Below are 23,755 nucleotides of genomic sequence, written 5' to 3' on the forward strand. Positions count from 1 at the left end.
ACTTTAGCCACCCGTTTTCTTTTTATATAACTATAAAAACTCTTACTATCTGTTTTTATATTTTTTGCTAATTTACTTTCATAATCTATCTTCCCTTTCTTAATCAATCTTTTTGTTATTTTTTGCTGTCTTTTAAAGTTTTCCCAATCCTCTATCCTCCCACTAGATTTGGCTACCTTATATGCCCTTGTTTTTAGTTGAATACTATCCTTAATTTCTTTACTTAGCCACGGATGGCTGTCTTTTCTTTTACACCCTTTTCTTCTCAGTGGAATATATTTTTTTTGGAAGTTGTAAAATAACTCCTTAAATGTACACCACTGATCATGTATCGTCTTACCCTTTAATCTATTTTCCCAATCCACTCTACTCAATTCCGCTCTCATACCTTCATAGTCTCCTTTATTCAAGCTTAGCATGCTTGTTTGAGATCCAACCTTCTCACCCTCGAATTGAATATGGAATTCAACCATGTTATGGTCACTCATTCCAAGGGGATCCTTTACTAGGACATTTTTAATTAATCCTGTCTTGTTACACAGGACCAGATCTAAGGTTGCTTGCCCCCTGGTCGGTTCAGTTATGTACTGCTCAAGAAACCCATCCCTAATACACTCAATGAACTCATCCTCAAGGCAGCCCTGCCCAATTTGATTTGTCCAATTAATATGATAGTTAAAATCCCCCATAATTATAGATGTTCCCTTATTACAAGCCTCAACTATTTCCTGATTGATACTCCGTCCAACAGAGTTGCCACTGTTCGGAGGCCTATAGACTACGCCCACTAGTGTTTTTTTCCCCTTATTATTCCTTACCTCCACCCAAACTGTTTCATTATCCTGATCTTTTGACCCAATATCATTTCTCTGTATTACAGTGATTCCTTCCTTTATTAACATAGCCACCCCACCTCCCCTTCCTTCCTGCCTGTCCTTCCTGATCGTTAAATAACCTGGTATGTTTAATTCCCAGGCATTGTCACCCTGCAGCCATGTTTCTGTAATGGCCACAAGATCATACCCATATGTAGTTATTTGTGCCATTAACTCGTCTATTTTGTTACGAATGCTACGTGCATTCAGATAGAGAACTTTCAAAGATGTTTTGTGACACTTAGTTCCTGCTTTTGCCCTTTTTATTACTTTACCTTTTACTCCGTACCTTCTGCACTTTCCTGACACACTCTGGTTTTTAATTTCCCCACTGCTACCTAAGTCTATGACCTTCTCTGTTGTCATTTTTATTATTTGCTCTCTAGGAACCTCCCCCCCACTAGTTAGTTTAAAACCCTCTCTACAGCCCTAGTTATATGATCCGCCAGGACTCTAGTCCCAGCACTGGCCAAGTGAAGCCCGTCCCAATGGAACAGTTCCCTCCTGCCCCAGTACTGGTGCCAGTGTCCCAGGAAGCAAAACCCATTTCTCCCACACCAGTCTTTGAGCCACGCATTTAACTCTCTAATTTTATTTCTCCTAGCCAAATTCACTCGTGGCTCAGGTAATAATCCAGAGATTATTACCCTTGTGGTTCTGCTTTTTAATTTGGCCCCTAGCTGCTCAAACTCCCTCAGCAGAACCTCCTTCCTTGTCCTATCTATGTCGTTGGTACCAACATGGACCACGACAACTGGATCCTCCCCCTCCCACTCCAAGTTTCTCTCCAGTCCAGAGGAGATGTCCTTAACCCTGGCACCGGGCAGGCAACCCAGCCTTCAGGACTCTCGCTCTCGGCTGCAAAGAACTCTATCCCCCTAACGATACTATCCCCTACCACTACAACATTTCTTTTAACTCCCCCCACTTGAATGGCCCCCCGCTCCACGGTGCTGTGGCGAGGTTGCTCATCCTCCCCGCAGTCCCTGTTCCCATCCTCACAGGGAGTAAGAGCCTCGAACCTGTTGGACAAGTGCAAGGGCTGCGGCTCCTCCAACACTACCTCCTGGATCCCCGTACCTGCCTCACTTCTAGTCACACCATCCTGACCCTGGCCACGGAATACATCTGAATTAATTAATCTAATTGGTGTGAATACCTCGTGATACACAGAGTCCAGGTAACTCTCCCCCTCCCTGATGTGTCTCAGTGTTTGAAGCTCGGACTCCAGCTCTTCAACATGGAGCCGGAATTCCTCGAGCAGCCAACACTTACTGCAAATGTGATCACCGTGAGCATCAATGGTGTCCACCAGCTCCCACTTATTGCAGCAGCAACACATCACCTGATCTCCCATTCTATGTAATTAATTAAATTTATTAATATTATTCTTAAATACCCTTTGCCCCGATTCTAGATGGTGAATATCACACCTTAGAAACTATAAACCAAAGAGATTTAAGCTTAAAAAGAGAGAAATACTTACCAACCAATCACTTACCCGCTTTCTGATGACGTCACACTTGGATTACTTTTTACCTCTCTCCTTCCCTCCGAGTTCCAAGACTGGAGATTGGAGAGCCTTACCTGGGTCTCTGGAGCCTTTATACAGCCGCTCAGCCCGTGATTCCCGCCGATTCTCGCACTGAGGCCTTACCTGGGTCTCTGGAGCCTTTATACAGCCGCTCAGCCCGCGATTCCCGCCGATTCTCGCACTGAGGCCTTACCTGGGCTCTGGAGCCTTTATACAACCGCTCAGCCCGCGATTCCCGCCGATTCTCGCACTGAGGCCTTACCTGGGCTCTGGAGCCTTTATACAGCCGCTCAGCCCGCGATTCTCGCACTGAGGCCTTACCTGGGCTCTGGAGCCTTTATACAGCCGCTCAGCCCGCGATTCCCGCCGATTCTCGCATTGAGGCCTTACCTGGGCTCTGGAGCCTTTATACAGCCGCTCAGCCCGCGATTCCCGCCGATTCTCGCACTGAGGCCTTACCTGGGCTCTGGAGCCTTTATACAGCCGCTCAGCCCGCGATTCCCGCCGATTCTCGCACTGAGGCCTTACCTGGGCTCTGGAGCCTTTTATAGCCCCGCTCTGCCGCTCGAGTTTCCCGCCGACGCTGTGAGGCGTTACCTGGCTCTGGGGCCTTTTATAGCCCCGCTCTGCCGCTCGAGTTTCCCGCCGACGCTGTGAGGCCTTACCTGGGCTCTGGGGCCTTTTATAGCCCCGCTCTGCCGCTCGAGTTTCCCGCCGACACTGAGGCCTTACCTGGGCTCTGGGGCCTTTTATAGCCCCGCTCTGCCACTCGAGTTTCCCGCCGACGCTGTGAGGCCTTACCTGGGCTCTGGGGCCTTTTATAGCCCTGCTCTGCCGCTCGAGTTTCCCGCCGATGCTGTGAGGCCTTACCTGGGCTCTGGGCCCTTTTATAGCCCCGCTCTGCCGCTCGAGTTTCCCGCCGACGCTGGATGCCAAACTGGGATGAACAAATTCTGTAGTTCATCCATGTGATCTTTGAATGTTTGCCATTGCCCATCCACCGTCAACCCTTTGAGTGACATTCCCCAATCAATCCAATCACAAGGCATGGGTACCTGGCTGATGTAAGCTCTGGCTCCTGCAGCCATCCGTATTTAGCCAGAGGCAAAACTGATTAGTGCTAATGTATAGACTGAGTTGGACTTGGGAAACCCATTGAATTCGCCTCAGTCCACCACTGCCTGTTTATAGAACTGGTACTTCTATATCACCTCAATGTATGTCTGGTCCAGGAAATAAAACTTAAGTTGGAATACCCCCTCATGATAGCTTCTACAGCATCACTTGTTTTCTCTATGTAAGGTAATCCTGGAATTCAAGTTTCTGGTTTTCAATGATCTTTAAATGCTCAGCACAACATCCTTATACTAATCTGCTATAGAAAGCCCCTAATAACAGCAATAACTTGTATTTGTTTTGTGTATGGTGTATTAGAATACCCCAAGGCACTATGATGGAGCGATCAAAAGAACCATTTGTGTTGTCAGCAATCACTGGGGTGTAGTGTATGTAACCTGTACCACCTTAAGAGACTACCTTAAGGTGATGAACTACTTTCTGATGGCTCCTGTATATTGTAGTACCGGTGGTGACCACACCGGTATATAAACCCTGTGGAGCAGTTTGTATTTCAGTTCAGCCCTGACCCTCAATTACTAAAGACCTGTTTAAGTATTCTGTTGTCTGTGTCCAGTTATTCAGCATAACTAAATTTGGAAAACACAGACTCAACAGTGGCGACGAGTCTGATCGTACCTAGCAGCAGTTTTGCATCCAAGGAAGCTTCGTCCTCAGAACGGGCATCGAAAAGGGGCATCTGCCCTCATCATCCTGCTGAGCACCGCATCGCACGGGAGGCATCGGGAACCCGGTTTGGATTTGCTGGCCACGAAGTCCACCATCAGCAACAGGCAGTGATCATCCCTTCTACGACAGCGGCGGGTAAGCCTGATCTAGCGACACGGAGAGAAAGTCGGCCGAGTTGTCAGTGGGAGAAGGGGAGGGAAACCGAAGAAAAGGGCGGAGAACACGACCGCAGCCGGTGAAAAGGGCCGGACTGCAATCGGGCAGAGACGCGCAGCAGCCAGAAAAGCGTTAATGTCCAAGAGGACCGCGGGAGCAGCGGGGAACAAGAGCAGCAGCGTCGGGGGAAATAAGGACCGCTGGGAGGCGAGAACGGCAACAGCGCGGTAATCGCCATTTTAGTCGGCGGGGGAAGAAGATAAGCGCGGGAAAAGCCGCCAAGCGCGGGAAGCCGCCATTTTGGAAAAATAAATAAAATAAAGGAAACTCAACAAGATGCCAAAAACGGGTAACATCACTGCTTTTGATAGCGATGTAGAAGATTGGGCCACTTATGTGGAACGCGTTGAAGTTTACTGTACAGCGAATGAGATACCGGCGGATAAGAAAGCACTAACCATATTAAACTCGATGGGTGCGAAGACGTACGGGTTATTAAGGCACCTTGTAACACCAGATAAACCGGTAGGAAAGAGTTTCGCTGAGATTGTTACTATCCTGCAAGAGCATTTAAACCCCACGCCGCTGCTGATAGCGGAACGATTTAAATTTTACAAAAGAATTCAGCTTAAAGAGGAAAGCAACGCTGAATTCTTAATCGAACTGCGCAAGTTATCAAAGTACTGTCAGTTCGGTACAGGACTAGCAGACGCTCTGAGAGATAAGTTCGTGTGTGGGCTACTAAAGGAAGGAACCCAGAAGCGACTGCTAGAGGAAAAGGATCTTACGCTGGACAAAGCTTTCAGCATTGCAGCATCGCACGAGGCAGCAGCACGAGGCACTGCGGAAATGCAGCAAAGGCCATCGGAATTCAGCACCAATGAAATGGCATTGGGTGCAGCAAAGTGTTATCGTTGCGGAAGGACAACGCATGATCAGAACCAGTGCTGGTTCAAAGATAAAGAATGCAGGAAATGTGGCAGACTTGGTCACATAGCGAAAGTATGCCGGTCAGGAAAGAAGACCAGCAACAAAAAGTCGTCGCAGGAGAAGTACAAGAAAGTACACAAGGTGACAGAGAACAGTTCGGATGAACAAAAGACGGATTCAGACTCCAGCAGTAAGGAACTGGGTTGCCTAAAAATACATAATGTGGGTAACACAGCAGACCACCAAACTATCTGGGTCATGCTTCGGATAGCAGGAGTCCAAGTGAAGATGGAATTGGACACTGGATCGGCATTGACGGCCATGAATAAGCAAGAGTACAAAAGGTTATTCTCACACATTCCCCTGAGGGATACGGAGATTGTATTGAAAACATACACGGGGCAAAGAGTATACCCCATCGGAAAGATAAAGGTAAAGGTGGTCTACAATGGTAAAGAAAGTCAGGGAATGGACTTGTATGTGTTACCTGAGGGAGGTCCACCACTACTGGGACGGGAATGGATCCGGAGAATAAATATGGACTGGCATTCCTTACAAGCACTAACTGTAGATTCCTGTAAAGAGGACGATGTCAAACCTAAACGATTGTCCAAAATATTGGACGATGCTAAGGAGGTGTTCCAACAGGGACTGGGAACACTGAAAGGAATTACGGCAAACATCAAGGTTGAAGAATATGCAAACCCCAAATTTTTCAAAGCCAGACCGGTACCTTATGCGATACGACCTGCTGTGGAAGCAGAGCTGGAAGGGCTAGAACGTTCAGGAGTACTGTCAAAGGTGGTTTGGGTTTCTGGGTTTCTGGGTGGACTGGAGCGAATGGGCCACACCCATTGTTCCCGTCATGAAGCATTCGTTGAGCAACAAGCTGGGGGAACCTGGGAAGGTTCGCATCTGTGGCGATTTCAAGATCACTGTTAATCCGGTTCTTCACACGGTGCAATATCCGCTTCCGCGGATTGAGGATATCTTCGCTTCGCTGTCTGGCGGGAAACACTTCACCAAGATAGACCTGGCGCAGGCGTACTTACAGATGGAAGTTGATGAAGCGTCACGCCAGTATCTCACGATCAACACACATAAGGGCTTATATCGGTATAATAGACTGGTTTTTGGGGTGGCATCGGCTCCAGCGATTTGGCAAAGGGCCATGGAGCAGGTATTACAGGGAATTCCAGGCACACAATGCTACCTGGACGACATTCTGATTACAGGAGATGATGATAAGGAACACCTCGTGAATTTGGAGCAGGTGCTCACCAGATTGAAAGAATATGGACTCAGAGTTAATCGCCAGAAATGTGAGTTCTTTCAGAAGCGAATCTCGTACTGCAGTCACGTCATTGACCAGGAGGGGCTTCATAAGTCACCTGACAAGATCGAAGCTGTTGTGAAAGCTCCCGCTCCGGAAAATGTATCCCAGTTGAGGTCGTTCCTTGGGTTGATTAACTATTACCTCAAGTTTCTTCCAAATTTATCCACGGTGTTACACCCGCTGAACACTCTTTTGCAAATGGGAGTACCATGGAAGTGGAGCGAGGACTGTAAGCGGGCTTTTCAAAAAAGCAAGGCACTGATCACCTCTAAGGAAGTGTTGGCTCACTTTAACCCAACGCTGCCTATTCGTTTAGCTTGTGATGCTTCTCCATATGGTATTGGGGCAGTGCTCTCACATAAGTTGCCAAATGGCTTGGAAAGGCCAGTCGCGTTCGCATCCAGATCATTGACCTCCGCTGAGCGCAACTATGCTCAGATAGATAGGGAGGCTCTCAGCCTCGTGTGGGGAGTTAAGAAATTTAACCATTACCTGCAAGGACAAAGGTTTACGCTGCTGACAGATCACCAGCCGTTGGTTTCCATCTTTAACCCTAAGAAGGGTGTTCCGGTTATGACGGCGCAGAGGCTTCAGAGATGGTCCCTTTTCCTAGGGGCACATCAATATGATATCGAATTCAAAGGTACAAAGCAACATGGTAATGCTGATGGGCTGTCGCGCCTGCCACTACCTACAGCGGAAGAGGCACCGGCAGTTGACCCTGTCGAGATATTTCACTCGACCATCATCGAATGCTTACCAGTCACCAATGCGAGTATTGAGAGAGAGACCAGAAACGACCCGACACTGTCTCGGGTCTACGATTTGACAGTAAAGGGATGGCCAACACATGGCGAACCACTGTTACCGGCATTCTCAGCCAGACGAGAGCAGCTGTCTGTCTGTCAAGGAACATTGATGTATGGAACAAGGGTGATTATTCCTCCTAAATTAAGGGAGAGAGTTCTGAAGGAACTGCATGAAGGTCATCTGGGGGGAGTCAAGATGAAAGGCCTTGCTAGGGCTTATGTGTGGTGGCCAGGTATCGACAAACAAATAGAGGATCTGACTAAAAGCTGCTCAGGGTGCCAAAAAGTTCAAAATGCACCTCCAATTGCACCGCTGCATCCGTGGGAATGGCCTTCAACCCCATGGCAACGTGTGCATATCGACTTTGCAGGTCCATTCATGGATTCCATGTTTTTGATAGCGGTAGACGCACATTCTAAATGGCCAGAAGTGATTAAGATGTCGACCACTACCTCTGAAAAGACGATCGCAGTTCTAAGAACCATATTTGCAAGGAATGGGCTGCCGGAACAAATATGTTCAGACAACGGACCACAGTTCGTGTCAGAAGAATTCCAGAAATTCATGAAGAAGAATGGGGTGAAACACTATACATCTGCCCCATATCATCCGGCTACAAATGGGTTGGCCGAGAGATTTGTACAAACGTTCAAAAAGGCGATTAAGGCCATGAGCGAAGACCATATTCCACTACAACACAAGGTGGACAATTTCCTGATGGCATATCGAAACGCCACGCATGCAGTGACAAATCAAAGCCCTGCCACAATGTTCTATAACAGAAGGTTGCGGTCCCGATTGGATTTGTTAAAACCCAATGTGCGTAGGGAAGTCGAAAACAAACAATTCCAGCATGTAAGTAACAAGGGCACTCGGAGTTTCGAAATAGGACAACCAGTGTTGGCCAGGGACTATAGGAATGATAAATGGCAATCCGGAACAATTCGTGCCCGACAAGGACCCTTGATGTACACGGTAGACGTTGGTGAGAACGTAATACGATGTCATGCTGACCAACTTGTGGAATCGAGAACAAGGGTCGACCCCATGTCTACGGCAGAGACACCAGTTGAAGAAGTTATTGGGCCTGTAGCATCTACCTCAGACTCGAACGTACATGATGATGTTCAATCCATAAGAGATCAAATGGATGAGTCACCCCAGCAACGAGAACCAGAGACCCCTGAAAGGCGTTATCCGGCCCGGATCAGGAGGCCTCCTCAGAGACTGAATCTTTGAACAGTTTTGTATGAAAGTTGTATATATGTTATCCATGTTATGTTTAAATTGGGGTGTACACTGTTAAGCTAAAAGGGGAGGAATTGTAGTGTATGTAACCTGTACCACCTTAAGAGACTACCTTAAGGTGATGAACTACTTTCTGATGGCTCCTGTATATTGTAGTACCGGTGGTGACCACACCGGTATATAAACCCTGTGGAGCAGTTTGTATTTCAGTTCAGCCCTGACCCTCAATTACTAAAGACCTGTTTAAGTATTCTGTTGTCTGTGTCCAGTTATTCAGCATAACTAAATTTGGAAAACACAGACTCAACATGGGGAAAAGAGTTAAATGGGGACGGGGACGAGGAAGCACAAAACTGATTTCAAGGAGGAAATAATCCTTGTGAGAGCTGGGGTATATAGAGAGAATTTGTGGAGTAATATGGGGTCAAAACTGGAATAAGGGAGGGGCTAGCAGGCGACAGGAAGAAGAGAAGCTGGTGGCTGAAGTTTTTATCTTAGAGATGAAATCTCCCTCATATTTAGCTTTGCAGTGAGGTTGGAGGTGGCAGGAATACGAGGTCAGAGGAGGTGGTTTGTCATTAAGAGGAGTCTGAAATTGTCCTTATCCTCCAGAGTTCTAAATATTGTATTGGGTAAAGTATCTGCTACTGAATCCACAAACTTTTTCTTCAGATACAAAATTGTAGGGTCACACAATACAATCTTCCGCAGGGCTCAGTACTAGGTCCCTTGCTTTTTGTGGTATATATCAACGATCTTGACTTGAATATAGGGGGTATGATTAAGAAGTTTGCAGATGATACTAAAATCGGCTGTGTGGTTGATACTGAAGAAGGAAGCTGTAGACTACAGGAAGATATCAATAAATTGGTCAGGTGGGCAGAACAGTGGCAAATGGGATTCAATCTGGAGAAGTGTGAGGTAATGCATTTGGGGAGGGCTAACAAGGAAAGGGAATACACATTAAATGGTAGGACACTGAGTAGTGAAGAGGAAGAAAGGGACCTTGGAGTGCATGTCCACAGATCCCTGAATGTAGCAGGCCAAGTAGATAAGGTGGTTAAGAAGGCATACGGAATGCTTGCCTTTATTAGCCGTGGCATAGAATACAAGAGCAGAGGGGTTATGCTTCAACTGTATAAAACACTAGTTAGGCCTCAGCTAGAGTACTGCATGCAGTTCTGGTCACCACATTACAGGAAAGATGTGATTGCACTAGAGAGGGTACAGTGGAGATTTACAAGGATGTTGCCGGGAGTAGAGAATCTTAGCTATGAGGAAAGACTGGATAGGCTGGGTTTGTTTTCCTTGGAACAGAGGAGGCTGAGGGGAAACCTTATTGAGGTGTATAAAATTATGAGGGGCATAGATAAAGTGGATAGAAAGGACCTATTTCCCTTAGCAGAGGGGTCAAAAACCAGGGGGCACAGATTTAAAATAATTGGGGGAAGGTTTAGAGGGGATTTGAGGGGAAATTTCTTCACCCAGAGGGTTGTGGGGGTCTGGAACTCACTGCCTGAAAGGGTGGTAGAGGCAGGAACCATAACCACATTTGAAAAGTACTTGGATGTGCACTTGGGATGCTCTAACCTGCAGGGCTACGGACCAAGAGCTGGGAAGTGGGATTAGGCTGGATAGCTCTTTGTTGGCCGGCGCAGACACGATGGGCCAAAATGGCCTCCTTCTGTGCTGTAACTTTCTATGATTCTATAATAACTTTGTGAATGTAGCATTAAAGTGTAAGTGCTAAGTTTATGTTACCATTTAAAACAAAATTCAGTTGAAATTTTGCTTTGTAGTATAGTTGCTAATCTGTATTGAATTATTTTTGATTATATAGTTGGGCTTGTAAAGATGAGGGTTTTCAGTGCTACATAATGGAATACTTTCTCAGGTTAAGACTGTATAAACTCATTTCATGCAGGTTGCTTACAGCTAGCAGAGAAAGGAGATTTTTGTACCATCAGTTTGAGTAGACTATGAAACCCAGACCCAGAGGTAAAAAGACAACAGTTTAACTCACTGTATCACACAATCTTTAAATTGAATTTTTAATGCCTAATCATTTTCAGTTTTATGTATAAACGGTCATTTTCTGAGGATACGCCGCTGCTTAAGAGCCTTGCCTGCCTGCAATACATCTCAAAAAATCACGAGTGTGTTGCTTGACATGTGCTGGCGACAGGTGAAGCACCCCGTCACCACCATGTACTCGGACAATTACCCCCGGGGTGTGGAAAGCTTGGGATGTTATCTGTGGTTCTGTCTGAAATGAAGACTAAACCAATCAATTCAGTTCACTTTGCTAATATTTTGTACACTTCAAAAAAATATTTTTCTAAATCCATCCTTCATTTTGTTCTAATTTCAGATTAAAGAAAGTGATCACATAAAAATAGAGAATACAGACTGCAGCAGTAAACTAATCATCTCTTCAACTAAGCATGAAGACTGTGGCTGTTACAATTTACTTGTAGAAAATAAGATAGGAAGTAAACAAGTTCAAGTTAACCTCACAGTTGTAGGTAAGTCGATTAAATCATCCCTGATATCTTTCCCAGTATGTTAGTTTTAACAAATTCATAAATGCATTGCTTGTTAAGGTGTTCATGAATTCATTAACACTAATTCACAAAGGACAATGTAGGGATATACCTGTAACAATGCTGTTAATATCAAATGACTTGCTTCAAGCCTTAAAGAAATAGCATCCCTGTTTCAGAATACTTTTGTAAAAGAACACAGCATTTTTTTTACAGTTTTGCACAATTAGAAGCTAGACCAGTAGATAATTGTTTCAAGCAAAGAACTTGTAGAACCATCTTTATGCATTTTTCTAAAAATCCTGTTGAAATAAGCAAAATAACTCCCTGAATGATTGTCTCTGTGAATTTACAGAACTCTCACAAGTTTAAAAAAATCACTTATCATTCATTCTGGGTGAATTACTCGCCCTTTGTTTCTGTTTGAAACATTCAGATAAAACTGGGACACTGCATTTATTAAAAAGCATGAATCGTGTCATGATTCCAGGTGTTAAATCAGGAGAAAAATCTTTTTTTTAAATGCTTGCAACCTCAGCTAGCTGTTTTAGTACTATTCTGAGTTTTCTGCCCTGTAAATAAAAACTATGTTCAATGTTATTTTATATCTCCTACTTAGTAATAGCAACTAGAACTAATTAATAGTTCCTAATGTTAAGTGATGCCGTTTCGGCAAAATAGGAACAGGAGTAGGCCATTCAGGCCCTCGAGCCTCTTCTGTCATCAATTAGATAGTGGCTGATCTGTACCTCAAATCTATTTACCCGCCCATGTTCCGTATCCCTTGATATGCTTACCTAACAAAAATATATTAATCTCAGTCTTTAAAATTTTAATTTCAACATCCACAGCTTTTTGGGGAGCGAGTTCCAGATTCCCACTACACTTTGAGTGAAAAAGTGCTTCCTGATTTCACTCCTAAATGGCCTAACTTTTATTTTAAGATATGCCCTCTTGTCCAGAGGAAATAGTTTCTCTGTATCTACTCTATCGAATTCTTTAATCATTTAAATACCTTGATTAGATTGCCGTTCAACCATCTAAATTCAAGGGAATACAAGTCACATTTATGCAGCCTGTTCTCATAATTTAACCCTTTAAGCCTTGGCATCACTTTTGGTGGATCTGCAGTATACCCCTCCAAGGCTAATATATATTTCCTGAGGTTTGGTGCCCAAACTGAAAGCAATACTTCAGATGGGGTCTGACCAAGGCTCTGTACAACTGAAGCATCAATTCCTCACTTCTGAATTCCAACCCCTTGAGATAAAGGCAGACATTGCATTAACCTTTTTGATTACATTTTGTACCTGTGCACTAGCTTTTAGTGATGTGTGCACCTGGACACCTAAATCACTTTGCTCCTCTACAACTCCTCGTCTTTCACTTAGTCTGCTATATTAATTCATGAATTCATTAATTAAATGGTGCATTTTGTTGTCTTAATGTATTAATGCAGGTGCCCACAGCTATGTAAATTTGTTGATTCAGTGGTGCCGACAGGCCCATTAATTTATGAATTAATTGGTGCGTACTTAGCTGTGCTGCAACGATCATCAGTGTCCTTTCATTGTTGTCAGTGAGTCACGGTGCATGTAGGTTGTGTTGGTTTTTCCTTGGGATCCATGCTCTTGTTGCAATAGTGTGGTATCAAAAAATAACATATTTTGTTCTAATTTAAATTCTCAGTTTAATCTGTTATTTTTTTAAATTTTCATGTTATTATAATAGCAGCTTCTGTTGTCCACTATTTTAAGGTGTACTGTCATCAGATTGGGAAGATGAATATGAAACTTTTCAGGGCTGTACACATCTTGACTCCCTGTGGGTAATTACGGGAAAGATATACAATGGGCGGCTGATCTGATATCGCCCATTTTACACTATTTTACAAAGTCAAAGTCCCCCACCCCCTACGTGTGCAATACCATGGGAGATTGGCTCGTTATACTTTAACGCTGTTTTAACACCGGAGACCACCTGGGATATCTGCCACACACTCTTATCTACTCCGAAAGGTGGTAAATGCCACATTAGCAGACCATTCCATTCAAGCTAAAATGAGTAGATGTATTTACAAGTAAGGAAATTACACAGAAATGAGAAAACAAATTGTACTGTGTTTAAAAATGCTTATTAAAAAATAAAGATATAATCAGTTGATAGGGATTAAAATATCTAATTCAGAAAATATTTCTTGTCTTATTATCTGATAATTTGAAACTTTTGTAGGAAACAGACTTTTAGGCTGCGATTTTGCCAGCGCTCAGAGTGTGGGTACAGAGACGGGCCCGCTGTCAAAATCAAAATGATTGACAGCTGGTTGGGAACCCGCTGCGAACCCGCCTCCATGTAAGTTTCCAAAGTGTCGGTCTGCGATTTCAGAACAGAGCTGACACCAAGCGGTGGGGGAGGGAATTAAAGATAGTTAAATGCTTGTTAAACGCTTGTTAACGATTATTTTGCCAGGCTATTTCTATTTTCCCACTTTTTTAACGGGGTTCATGTCGTTCGGAGATCACGTCAGGTAAGTAGGTCGCGTTCTCTATGTCTTCCCATTGCTGTGAATAGGTGACAGCTGCAAAAGTGGTGTTAAAGCTACCATTTCACAGCTGGTCACCTTCCAATGTCAGAAGCTTGAGCCTTCAGGACTTGGAAGACACTTTGGAGCTGTATGCAGTTTGGAAGTGTTTGGAGTAAACTCTCGATCCACTGTCACCTCCTTGGAGCAAGCTCTCTCACCATTGACAGATCGCTTCTGTCATCTCCACTTCAGCTGCCATGTATTCCAGCAACATTGGTGCCTTTGAAAAAATCACACCTTGGTCCTCTGAATCTCTCCACAATCAGCCCCAACACCAACATCACCAGGCACACCAACATCACCAACAACAATACCAACCTTCTCCGCAATCACCTGATGCTGCATTAGCACCTGACAACATTGCTGCCCGGGATGCCAGGGATGGCCTCACCATGGCCAGATTTACTTCACTTGATGCTGTACACCTTGGCTGTCACATGATGCGCCAGGTTGACACCACCCCACACCAGCACCATAAAGCATCCCTACAATGACCAAGCCATTCCTTTCACAATCATCACCATTGCGGGGGGGGGGGTGGGGGGAGTTACGTCTCAGCATTCACTGGAACTCACTAAGAAACTTCCAAAGGTGAGCACAGATCTGCCCAATAAGGTAAAGGGTTGAAAATATAGATTTCAATGTTTGACAACACATTAACAGAAACTTCACATGAACATTGGCTAAACCACCCAGGTGCTTACCCTTGTGTGTTGTTAGTTCGTATGCTTGCAGTAGGTTGAGGGTGAGTGTGAGGGGGTGGCTAGTGAGATGAGGAAGTGATAATGTAGATAGAGAGGGATGGGTGGAGGTGCAAGATAAGTTGGTGTGAGTAAAGATGTGCAGGAGTAGGGTAGGGAAGGCAGAGTGATGGGGATGTGATGAGTGGCACAGCAGGATAAGTTGAGTGTGGCTTTGCAGTAATGTTTCCTGATCTACTCAGACCATTGAAAGGTTTGCGCCACAGCAGCCTGGTCCTCCTAACAACATCCCTGTTTTTGCCCTCCTGTGCAATGTGCAACCAGGCTATGTTGATCTCCTGGGGACGTCTCTTCCGCCCATGGGAAGGAAAGAGAACCTCCCTGCGTGCTGTGATTCCCTCCATAAGCATATGGAGGGAGTCATGAGACAGCCTGGGTGCAGCTGTGCACCTCTGTGCAGTGCTGTAGAACACTGACAGCAGAACTGTCAAGATCAATTTGGACATGGCCCCTTTAAGAAAACCAGCTGATGATGCGTCATCAAATGATGTCATCAGACCCGCTTCCTATTAATTGGCCGGGAACCTTGTAGGGCAAGTTTAACAAGCCCCATCAACATAAAATCGCTTGGAGAGTGCGGGCTGCAGCAGGCAGCAGGCTGGGACCGTGACACCGACCCCGGCCGCCTCAGTCGGCGAAATCGCGACCCTGGAGTCTTCCCAATATGAAGTTTGCTTGTGAGTAAGGTGATTCTTAAATCATGTTGAAAGCACAATTAGCTACACAAGATTGTTGGGCACAAAGTAGGCATAGCTGATCAGAAAAAAGGGGCATTGATTCCTTATGCTGGATCTCTGCCCATTTGGCACTGTGTCCAATTTTGTGATCCAGTGGGAGGAATTTTAACTCCAAACAACGGGTGGGTTGGGATCAGGATTCACATTATTAATACTTTAACCTCTCACCCGAACCCAACTCGGCTCCAACACATGCACGTCTGGGTTTAACAGGGGCAGGACAGGGGCTGGGCAACCAACCCACTCCCAGGAGGCAAGTTGGCACTTTAAATATGATAATGAGGCCCAGAAACCTTGGCTTTTAGCTGCTGTGTAGGTTTAACGGTGGCAGGCCAGGGATCCCGGGCCTTGAGATCCCTGGCAGCTGCAGCGAGGCGAGGACAGCCTCGGGGAGCAATCCTTGTGGGCTGGGAGGATCAGGCCCAAGCTCCCCCACCATCAGCCTCTATCCATACAAACCCCAGCCCCACCAGGTGAAGGATCAGACCACCGGAGTTCAGGGATCTGCTCCTCCTACCGGGTTGGGGATCGGATACCCGCGGGGATCGGACGCCCCCCGGGGTCGGGGCTCGTACCTACCTGTGGTTGCGCCCTCCTGCCCAGCGTTCTCAGCCCAACTGGAAGCTATCTTGTTAATCAGGCTGACCGTCGGCAGTGAACCTGGAGTTAGATCACCACAGCGTGCAACCTGCAGTCGACTGGCGCTCCCGCCCCCCACCCCGTTCCAGGCGGGTCAAAAACTTAAAATTCCGGCCAATATTCCATAGGAACAGGAGTGGGCCATTGACCCCCTCGAGCCTGTTCTGTCAGTCAATGAGATCATGGCTGATCTGTGACCGAACTCCATATACCCGCCTTTGGTTTATATCCCTCAATACCTTTGGTTAACAAAAATCTATCAATCTCCGATTTAAAATTAACAATTGATCTAGCATCAATTGCTGTTTGCGGAAGAGAGTTCCCAACTTCTACCACCCTTTTGTGTGTAGAAGTGTTTCCTAATTTCACCCCTGGAAGGTCTGGCTCTAATTTTTAGACGATGCCCCCTAGTCCTAGAATCCCCAACCAGCGGAAATAGTTTCTCTCTATATTCACCCTATCTTCCCCTTAATATTTTGAAAACTTCGGTCAGATCACCCCATAACCATCTAAATTCTAGGGAATACAACCCTAATTTGTGTAATCTCTCCTCGTAATTTAACATAGATTCTAGAATGGTTCTCGTGGATTGGAAGGTAGCAACTGTAACCCCACTATTTAAGAAAGGAGGGAGAGAGAAAACGGGGAACTACAGACCAGTTAGCCTGACATCAGTAGTAGGGAAAATGCTAGAATCTATTATTAAGGACGTGGTAACAGGGCACTTAGAAAATAATAATAGGATTGGGCAGAGTCAACACAGATTTATGAAAGGGAAATCATGTTTGACAAATCTGTTAGAGCTTTTTGAGGTTGTAACTAGCAGAATAGATAAGGGGGAACCAGTGGATGTGGTGTATTTGGATTTTCAGAAGGCATTCGATAAGGTGCCACACAAGAGGTTATTAAACAAAATTAGGGCTCATAGGATGGGGTAATATATTAGCATGGATTGAGGATTGGTTAACCGACAGAAAACAGAGAGTAGGAATAAACGAGTCATTTTTGGGTTGGCAGGCTGTAACTAGTGGGGTACCGCAAGGATCAGTGCTTGGGCCTCAGCTATTCACAATCTATATCAATGATTTGGATGAGGGGACCAAATGTAATATATCCAAGTTTGCTGATGATACAAAGCTGGGTGAGAATGTAAGTTGTGAGCAGGATGCAAGGAGGCTTCAAGGGGATATAGACAGGCTAAGTGAGTGGGCAAGAACATGGCAAATGGAATATAATGTGGAGAAATATGAAGTTATCCACTTTGGTAGGAAAAATAGAAAAGCAGAGTATTTTTTAAATGGTGAGAGAGTGCGAAATGTTGGTGTTCAGAGGGACCTGGGTTTCCTTGTACACGAATCACTGAAAGTTAACATGCAGGTACAGCAAGCAATTAGGAAAGCAAATGGTATGTTGGCCTTTATTACAAGAGGATTTGAGTATAAGAGTAAAGGGGGGAGAAATTCAGTTATTAGCGCCACCCGTTAGCGCCTTAAGAGGGCGATAACGGGTGGGGCGCGATGCGGCTCTCGCGAAATTGAGCGAACATTTAGCGGCGGCGCAAAACCGCAACTCCCGCTCAGCTGCGTGCGCAAATCCTGACGTCATTTCATGGTGCAACGCCCTTGGGGCGCCCCGAACCGGAACTTCAATGGCACCCCCCTCCTTTCCGCCTGGCGCTCCCAGCGACTGGTTGACTGGAACGGTTCCCAGTCGCTGTGGGGCTGGGGGGGCGCTATTTAAAGGGGGCTCTTCCTGGCTTCTTTGTGGTAGCCATTTTTGGACCACTCCTTCTGTGAGAGAGAGAGAGATTTGCAGAGAGACAAAGGGAGAGAGGTTTCTGCATTGAGTCAGCGCTCGCAGAAGTACTCCTGGCTTCGGCCCAGAACTTTGTAGTTGGTTTGCTTTTTGACTGGCATAACCTTGAGTGGCCACATACTATGGGGGCTGCAATGGGTGGAAACGTTGGGTTTCTCCATTACATTGAGAGGACTCAGACACCGAGAGAGAGTGCCAATCATGGCCAGACGGAGGAGGGCCAACAGGCGTCAGCACACGAGACCTTACCCTCCCAGGGTATTCCGCCAGCAGTTCTCATACCTCAACATGTCTGAGGAGCAGCATTTTCGGAGGCTTTGATTCAGCAGGGAGGTGGTCACTGAGCTCTGCCACCTGCTTCAGCCAGATCTGCAGCCTCAACTGAGGAGCAGGACGTCTCTGTCGGTGGCAGTGAAGGTGACAGTGGCTCTCAACTTCTATGCCACCGGCTCCTTCCAATCCGCTACTGGGGATATTGTCAATATCTCCCAGTTCGCAGTGCATTGCTGCATCCGTCAAGTCACGAATGCCCTTTTTAAAAGGAGACGTAAATACATCTCCTTCCCCATGACCCTGGACAAGCAGCAAGAGCACGCAATGGGATTTGCAAGAATAGTGGGCTTCCCCATGGTCCAGGGCGCCATTGACTGCACGCATGTGGCTTTGCGGGTGCCGCAAGAGAATGCCGAGGATTACCGCAACCGGAAGGGGTTCCATTCGTTGAACGTTCAGTTGGTGTGTGACCGCAGACAGCTGATCCTCGCTGTCAATGCCCGCTTTCCAGGCAGCAGCCACGGCGCCTTCATCCTGTGCCAGACTTCTGTGGCAGACCTTTTCGAAGCCCCGGCTCACCCAGGACGCTGGCTTCTCGGGGGCAAGGGCTATCCTCTGTGCACCTGGCTGATGACCCCACTCCGTGCGCCCAGCACCCCTGCTGAAGAACGTTACAATGAGAGCCATCAAGCGACCAGGAACATCATTGAGCACACAATTGGCGTGCTCAAGCAACGGTTCCGCTGTCTGGACCATTCCGGGGGAGCCCTTAAGTACTCACCTGAGCGAGTCTCCCATTTCGTTGTAGTGTGCTGCATGCTGCATAACCTGGCAATCCTCAGGACTCAGCCACTGCCACCAGACATTGGAGAACCAGCAGAGGAGGAGGAGGAGGAGGACCAAGACGGGAGGGAGGCACAAAGTGCAAGGGCTGTCCGTCAGCGGCTTATTGCAAGTCGGCTCTAGGCCCTCTCTGAGGGAATGGCTTGTGCCATTGAAAGAATATGAATGGAACCGTTCCGCAACCCCTAAGCCGGTCAAGGCAACAAATAGTTCAAAGAGCAACCATGCACATTCTGAATAAAGGCACTTCTTTATTTAACAAACTGTGTGCCCTTCCCGCATGACAAAGTAATAGAGAGAAACCCCAAAAAAAGCAGTCAGACACATAACTGGCTCTCACGACCTGGAGACAATGAACAAAAGAGTAACCAAAAAATGACCACGATCCTCAGCCGTCAGTAAAAAAATTAACAGCATTTTGCCACACCTCCTACTTTTTGCCCTTCGAGGGTGATCTGCTTCGCTTCTGAGATTGGCCCCTTCCCACCCTGCAGCTCCTCCACAATGGGACCCCAGTGGCTGCAGCAAGGCTGGGGGAAGGCTGCTGAGTGTCAGAAACTGAGTCGGCAGATGCCCTTGAGGTACGGCCTGGACCAGCTCTGGGCCTGGAGGGTCCGGCTGCTGACTGCTCCAACTCTGCATGGGCGGCAGCAGTCTGTCCTACAGGTGGTGGCAGCTGCAGTGGAGAAGTGACAGTGTTGGCAGCAGGAATGCTGCCATCCCGACAGAGGAGAGCCACTCCCTGGTCGGATGACACACTGGCACTCCCACGGGGCAGCACTGCAGCATGCGGAGCAATCTGCTGAAGCACAGACTGCTGGCCTGCTGCGGCGTGGTGAGGGCCCCGGCGATTCGTGCCTGATCCAGCGAGGGTGGCAGCAGTCAGTGCTCGTGTGGCCTCAATCTGCGTCTGCATCAGACCAGCCACTGACTGCATTGCACCACTAAGCATTTGCGTGGAAGCCACCTATGCTGCACCGAAGTCCTGCAGACTCCTTGCCAGTGCTGCGCCGAAGTCCTGGACACTCCTTGCCAGTGACTCAATGGATTCGGGCATCCTTGCCACTGCAGCCATGAACTCAGTGTGCCTGTGCTCTGCCTGGGCGCCCATTTCAGTGAGGAACCGCACCTCTTCTGCGCTCACTGTAGCAGGACTCAAGGCCAGACTCTCCCTCTGGGGAGAAGGCCGCCGAGCTTTCCTACCCCCCCCCCCGCATTGCTGCAGCCCGCTGGGCACCGGAGCTTCACCCTCCTCAGACCCTTCCCCCCCGCTCCCCTCCAAGGAAGACGTGTCCCCATTATGGCCATGGGCTGCCTCGGCTGAGGGTGGCACTGATGGTCCAGCTTCCTCTTCCTCCTCGCCTTCAGAATCACTCACAGTGGCAGCTTGAGGGCCCGCCTCCTCACCTGCCGAATCAGCATCTGAAAGCAGGGAGGTACAAGTGTTGCTTTAACGTGAAGACAGGGCGGCAGCGAGGGAGGCATGAGTGCTGCAATGCACTGTATTGGTTCAATAGTGGCAAAGGATGCTGGTGTGAGGCACAAGTGGACGAAGAGAGGTCAAAAAGGTGATGACCTTAGCATTGCTGTCCAGAATGGGGTCAGCATCTCCAGTGACGGCGGGGCAAATCATCCGGCCTGCCATAATCCGCTGGACTCGCTGCTCCAGATCGCTGAGGTCTTGAAGGTGAGGCCGGCCTCCCCCGGTCCGTTGCTGCTGCCTCCTGTTATGGGCCAGCTTGCCCTGCAAGAGAAAGGACGGGCTCTGAGTACAGTGTGAAGCCCTGATCTTGTCTGCACTGCCTCCCATGGGCGAATAGCCCTTACATTGTGAAGCTCTGATCTTGGCTGCACTGCCTCCCATGGTCGAATAGCCCTTACAGTGTGAAGCCCTGATCTTGGCTGCACTGCCTCCCATGGTCGAATAGCCCTTACAGTGTGTAAAGTGCTGAATGTGCATGTGAGTTTCATGAAAGGCCCATAGGTGTTGGATGAGAGCTGGGCATTGGGGCTTTCAGGACCCTTTGGCCATAAAGTGAGGTGGACATGCAGGGATGAAGAGGATACTGAAAAGGGTACTCACCCTGATGACCCGAGTGAGGTCGTTGAACTTCTTCCTGCATTGCACAGGGGTCCTAGGCACCATGCTGCTGGAGGTCACTCTGTGAGCCACCTCCCTCCAAGCTTTGTGATAGTCGTTGGGCAGCGGCCTCCTGCCACTGTCCGGAAACAGGATAGATCACCTGCGCTCCACCGCGCCAACCAGAACCTGCAGGGCCCCCTCACTGAACTACTGCGCTCGCTCCCTGGCCCTCTCCATGGTCCTAGGCGTTAGAATGTGGCAGCAGGTCTGTCCAGGCTGAGAATCAGGGCTCTGATGCGCAGGGTGTGGCTGCAATCCAAGATCGAACCTCCCCTTTAAGAGCTGACCGGCGCCAGCGTGTCTGCGTGCAATCGCTAACTGGCCGCACCTGCGCTGCGCCCACCCTCGGTGGTAGCACCTCGCTTCTCTGGCTTAGCACCTTATGACAGTCGTGCAGCGCCTGTTTTAGCACCCCAAGCACCTCCTGGGGCGAAGCAGGTCAATTTAGCAGTAGGTGGCAATAATTTGCGCCGGGCGCTAAGTTTCGCGCCCACTCGAGTATAACGCCCCAAATGTTGCAATACTGAATTTCTCCCCCAAGACGTCTTACTGCAATTATATGGGGCCCTGGTATGACCACACCTGGAGTATTGTGTACAGTTTTGGTCTCCTTACCTAAGGAAGGATATAGTTGTCATAGAGGGAGTGCAACGAAGGTTCACCAGACTGGTTCCTGGGATGGGGGGATTGTCCTAAAAGGACAGATTGAGTAGATTAGGCCTATATTCTCCAGAGTTTAGAAGAATGAGAGGTGATCTCATTGAAACATACAAAATTCTTACAGGGCTTGACAGGGAGGATGTTTCCCCTGGCTGGGGAGTCTAGAACCAGGAGTCACAGTCTCAGAATAAGGGGTTGGCCATTTGGGACTGAGATGAGGAGAAATTTCTTCACTCAGAGGGTGGTGAATCTTTGGAATTCTCTACTCCAGAGGGCTGTGGAGGCTCAGTCATTGAGTATATTCAAGACAGATTGCTAGATTTTTGAATATTAAGGGAATCAAGGGTTATGGGGATAGTTCAGGAAAGTGGCTATGAGGTAGAAGATCAGCCATGATCTTATTGAATGGCTTAGCAGGCTCGAAGGGCCAAATGGCCTACTCCTGCTCCTATTTCTTATGTTCTTATGTAATCCTTGGAGTCCAGGTATCATTCTGGTAAACCTACGCTGCGCTCCCTCCAAGGCCAATACAGGAAATTTTGTGATATCCGGCACCGACGGGACCGAGCTGTTGCCGTCCCATCAAAACTGCCGGACAAACCAGCGCTAATGTTAAAACATACGGAGCTTTTGAGCTCCGTATCTAGCAACAAACCCTGTTGCTTCTAAACAGTCAGCCGTACCTTGCAAGCGTCTATGTAGCTAAGCAACAGCTTCAGCTAGACCTTGCAGAGCCTGACTGGTGAAAAAAAAGCAACGAAAAGAAAAAAAACCTAACGAAACGGCTCCTGATTTTTGCCGGTGGATCGAGCATTCCGGACAGTTAACCTCCGGATAAACCAAAGTTTCCTGTATATCCTTCCTAAGGTGTGGTGCCCAGAACTGCTCATAATACTCCAGGTGTGGTCTAATCAGGATTTTGTATAGCTGCAGAATAACTTCTACCCCCTTGTATTCTAGTCCTCTAATCCTCTTAATTATACACTCGAGCAATTTCCCGACTACAGATGTTAGGCTAACTGGTCTATAATTCCCTGGTTTCCCTCTCTCGCCATTCTTCAATAGCGGAGTGACATGCACAATTTTCCAATCTAAAGGAACGGTTCCTGAATCGAGAGAACTTTGGAAGATTATAGTTAGGGTATCTGCAATGTGCTCACCTACTTCCTTTAAAACCCCAGGATGGAAACCATCTGGTCCTGAGGTCTGCCATTCTTTAGTGCCATTATTTTCTTCAGTGCTGGCAGAAAACACCTATCTGTTTGCTGGCAGATGTATGTAAATTATATCAATACATTGTTTACGCAATTTTGCAGCGTTTACACTGGCATAGTGCTGCTTTGCCTACTTGCCCATATAAAATAGGCATCTAGTGTTGCTAGGGACTGGGCTGGTTACAGAAATGAATTAAGGAACCTATCACGTTTTGGGATTCCTTACTATACTAACACAGGATAACCCTGGGCTATTTTTGTTACAAATGCTACTATTAAGTTAAATGCAGCTCTCAAGGCGTTAAATTTACAGAATAGCGGAGTTGGGAACGATAGATTAGGATTCAAAGAGTCTAACCAGTTGGTTTATACTATGAAAGTTAGTTTAGAGATTTCACTAAACATTCACACCTGTTGATGTGGAGATGTTTATGTTTATCTGAGCCCAGCATAACATAGCTACTCATAATATACTGTTTGAGAGGCCGGGTAGTCAGTTTGGTTGACAGGCCTACTGGCAGGTCCCAGAATGGGGAAGGAAACGGAGGCCCTGTCCTTCCACTTCCTGTGTTTCCTCAGAGACTATTGGGGAATAAGAGACACGTATACATTCAGTCAAGTTTTAATCAAGGGGTAGGCCAGGGACAGGAGCTGTAGGATAAAATACCAGAGGTCAGTTTTTGCAGCTAGACGTTGTCTATAAAGAAAGATAATGCCAAAAACAAGTAAGCCATCCCACAAAAAAGGACATGGTATGTGATTTATTTTTCTGATTTTGTGAGGAGAGAAGTGAGATTCAGTGAAGGAAGTGGGAGTTTCTTGACTGTTATGCTTTATGTTCACTTGCT

At 47.1% G+C, this 23,755-nt stretch overlaps 1 protein-coding gene across 3 annotated transcripts in view; it reads left to right on the top strand.

Moving 5' to 3' along the window:
• Positions 1 to 23,755, top strand: part of LOC147120408 (myosin light chain kinase, smooth muscle-like) — a 604,168-nt gene that overhangs the window by 454,924 nt on the left and 125,489 nt on the right. For all 3 annotated transcript variants that reach the window (XR_015078189.1, XM_085986292.1, XM_085986291.1), the window contains exon 21: positions 11,067 to 11,220. Coding sequence is in view for 2 of the 3 variants with exons in the window: in XM_085986292.1 (XP_085842418.1) it covers positions 11,067 to 11,220 (154 nt within the window). In the remaining variant the exon portion in view is untranslated. The remainder of the gene's footprint in view (positions 1 to 11,066; positions 11,221 to 23,755) is intronic.

This window comes from Somniosus microcephalus, chromosome 4 (genome assembly GCF_052327205.1).
Source record: "Somniosus microcephalus isolate GS21.2 chromosome 4, FLI_Smic_1.0, whole genome shotgun sequence".
NCBI classification, from domain to species: domain Eukaryota; kingdom Metazoa; phylum Chordata; class Chondrichthyes; order Squaliformes; family Somniosidae; genus Somniosus; species Somniosus microcephalus.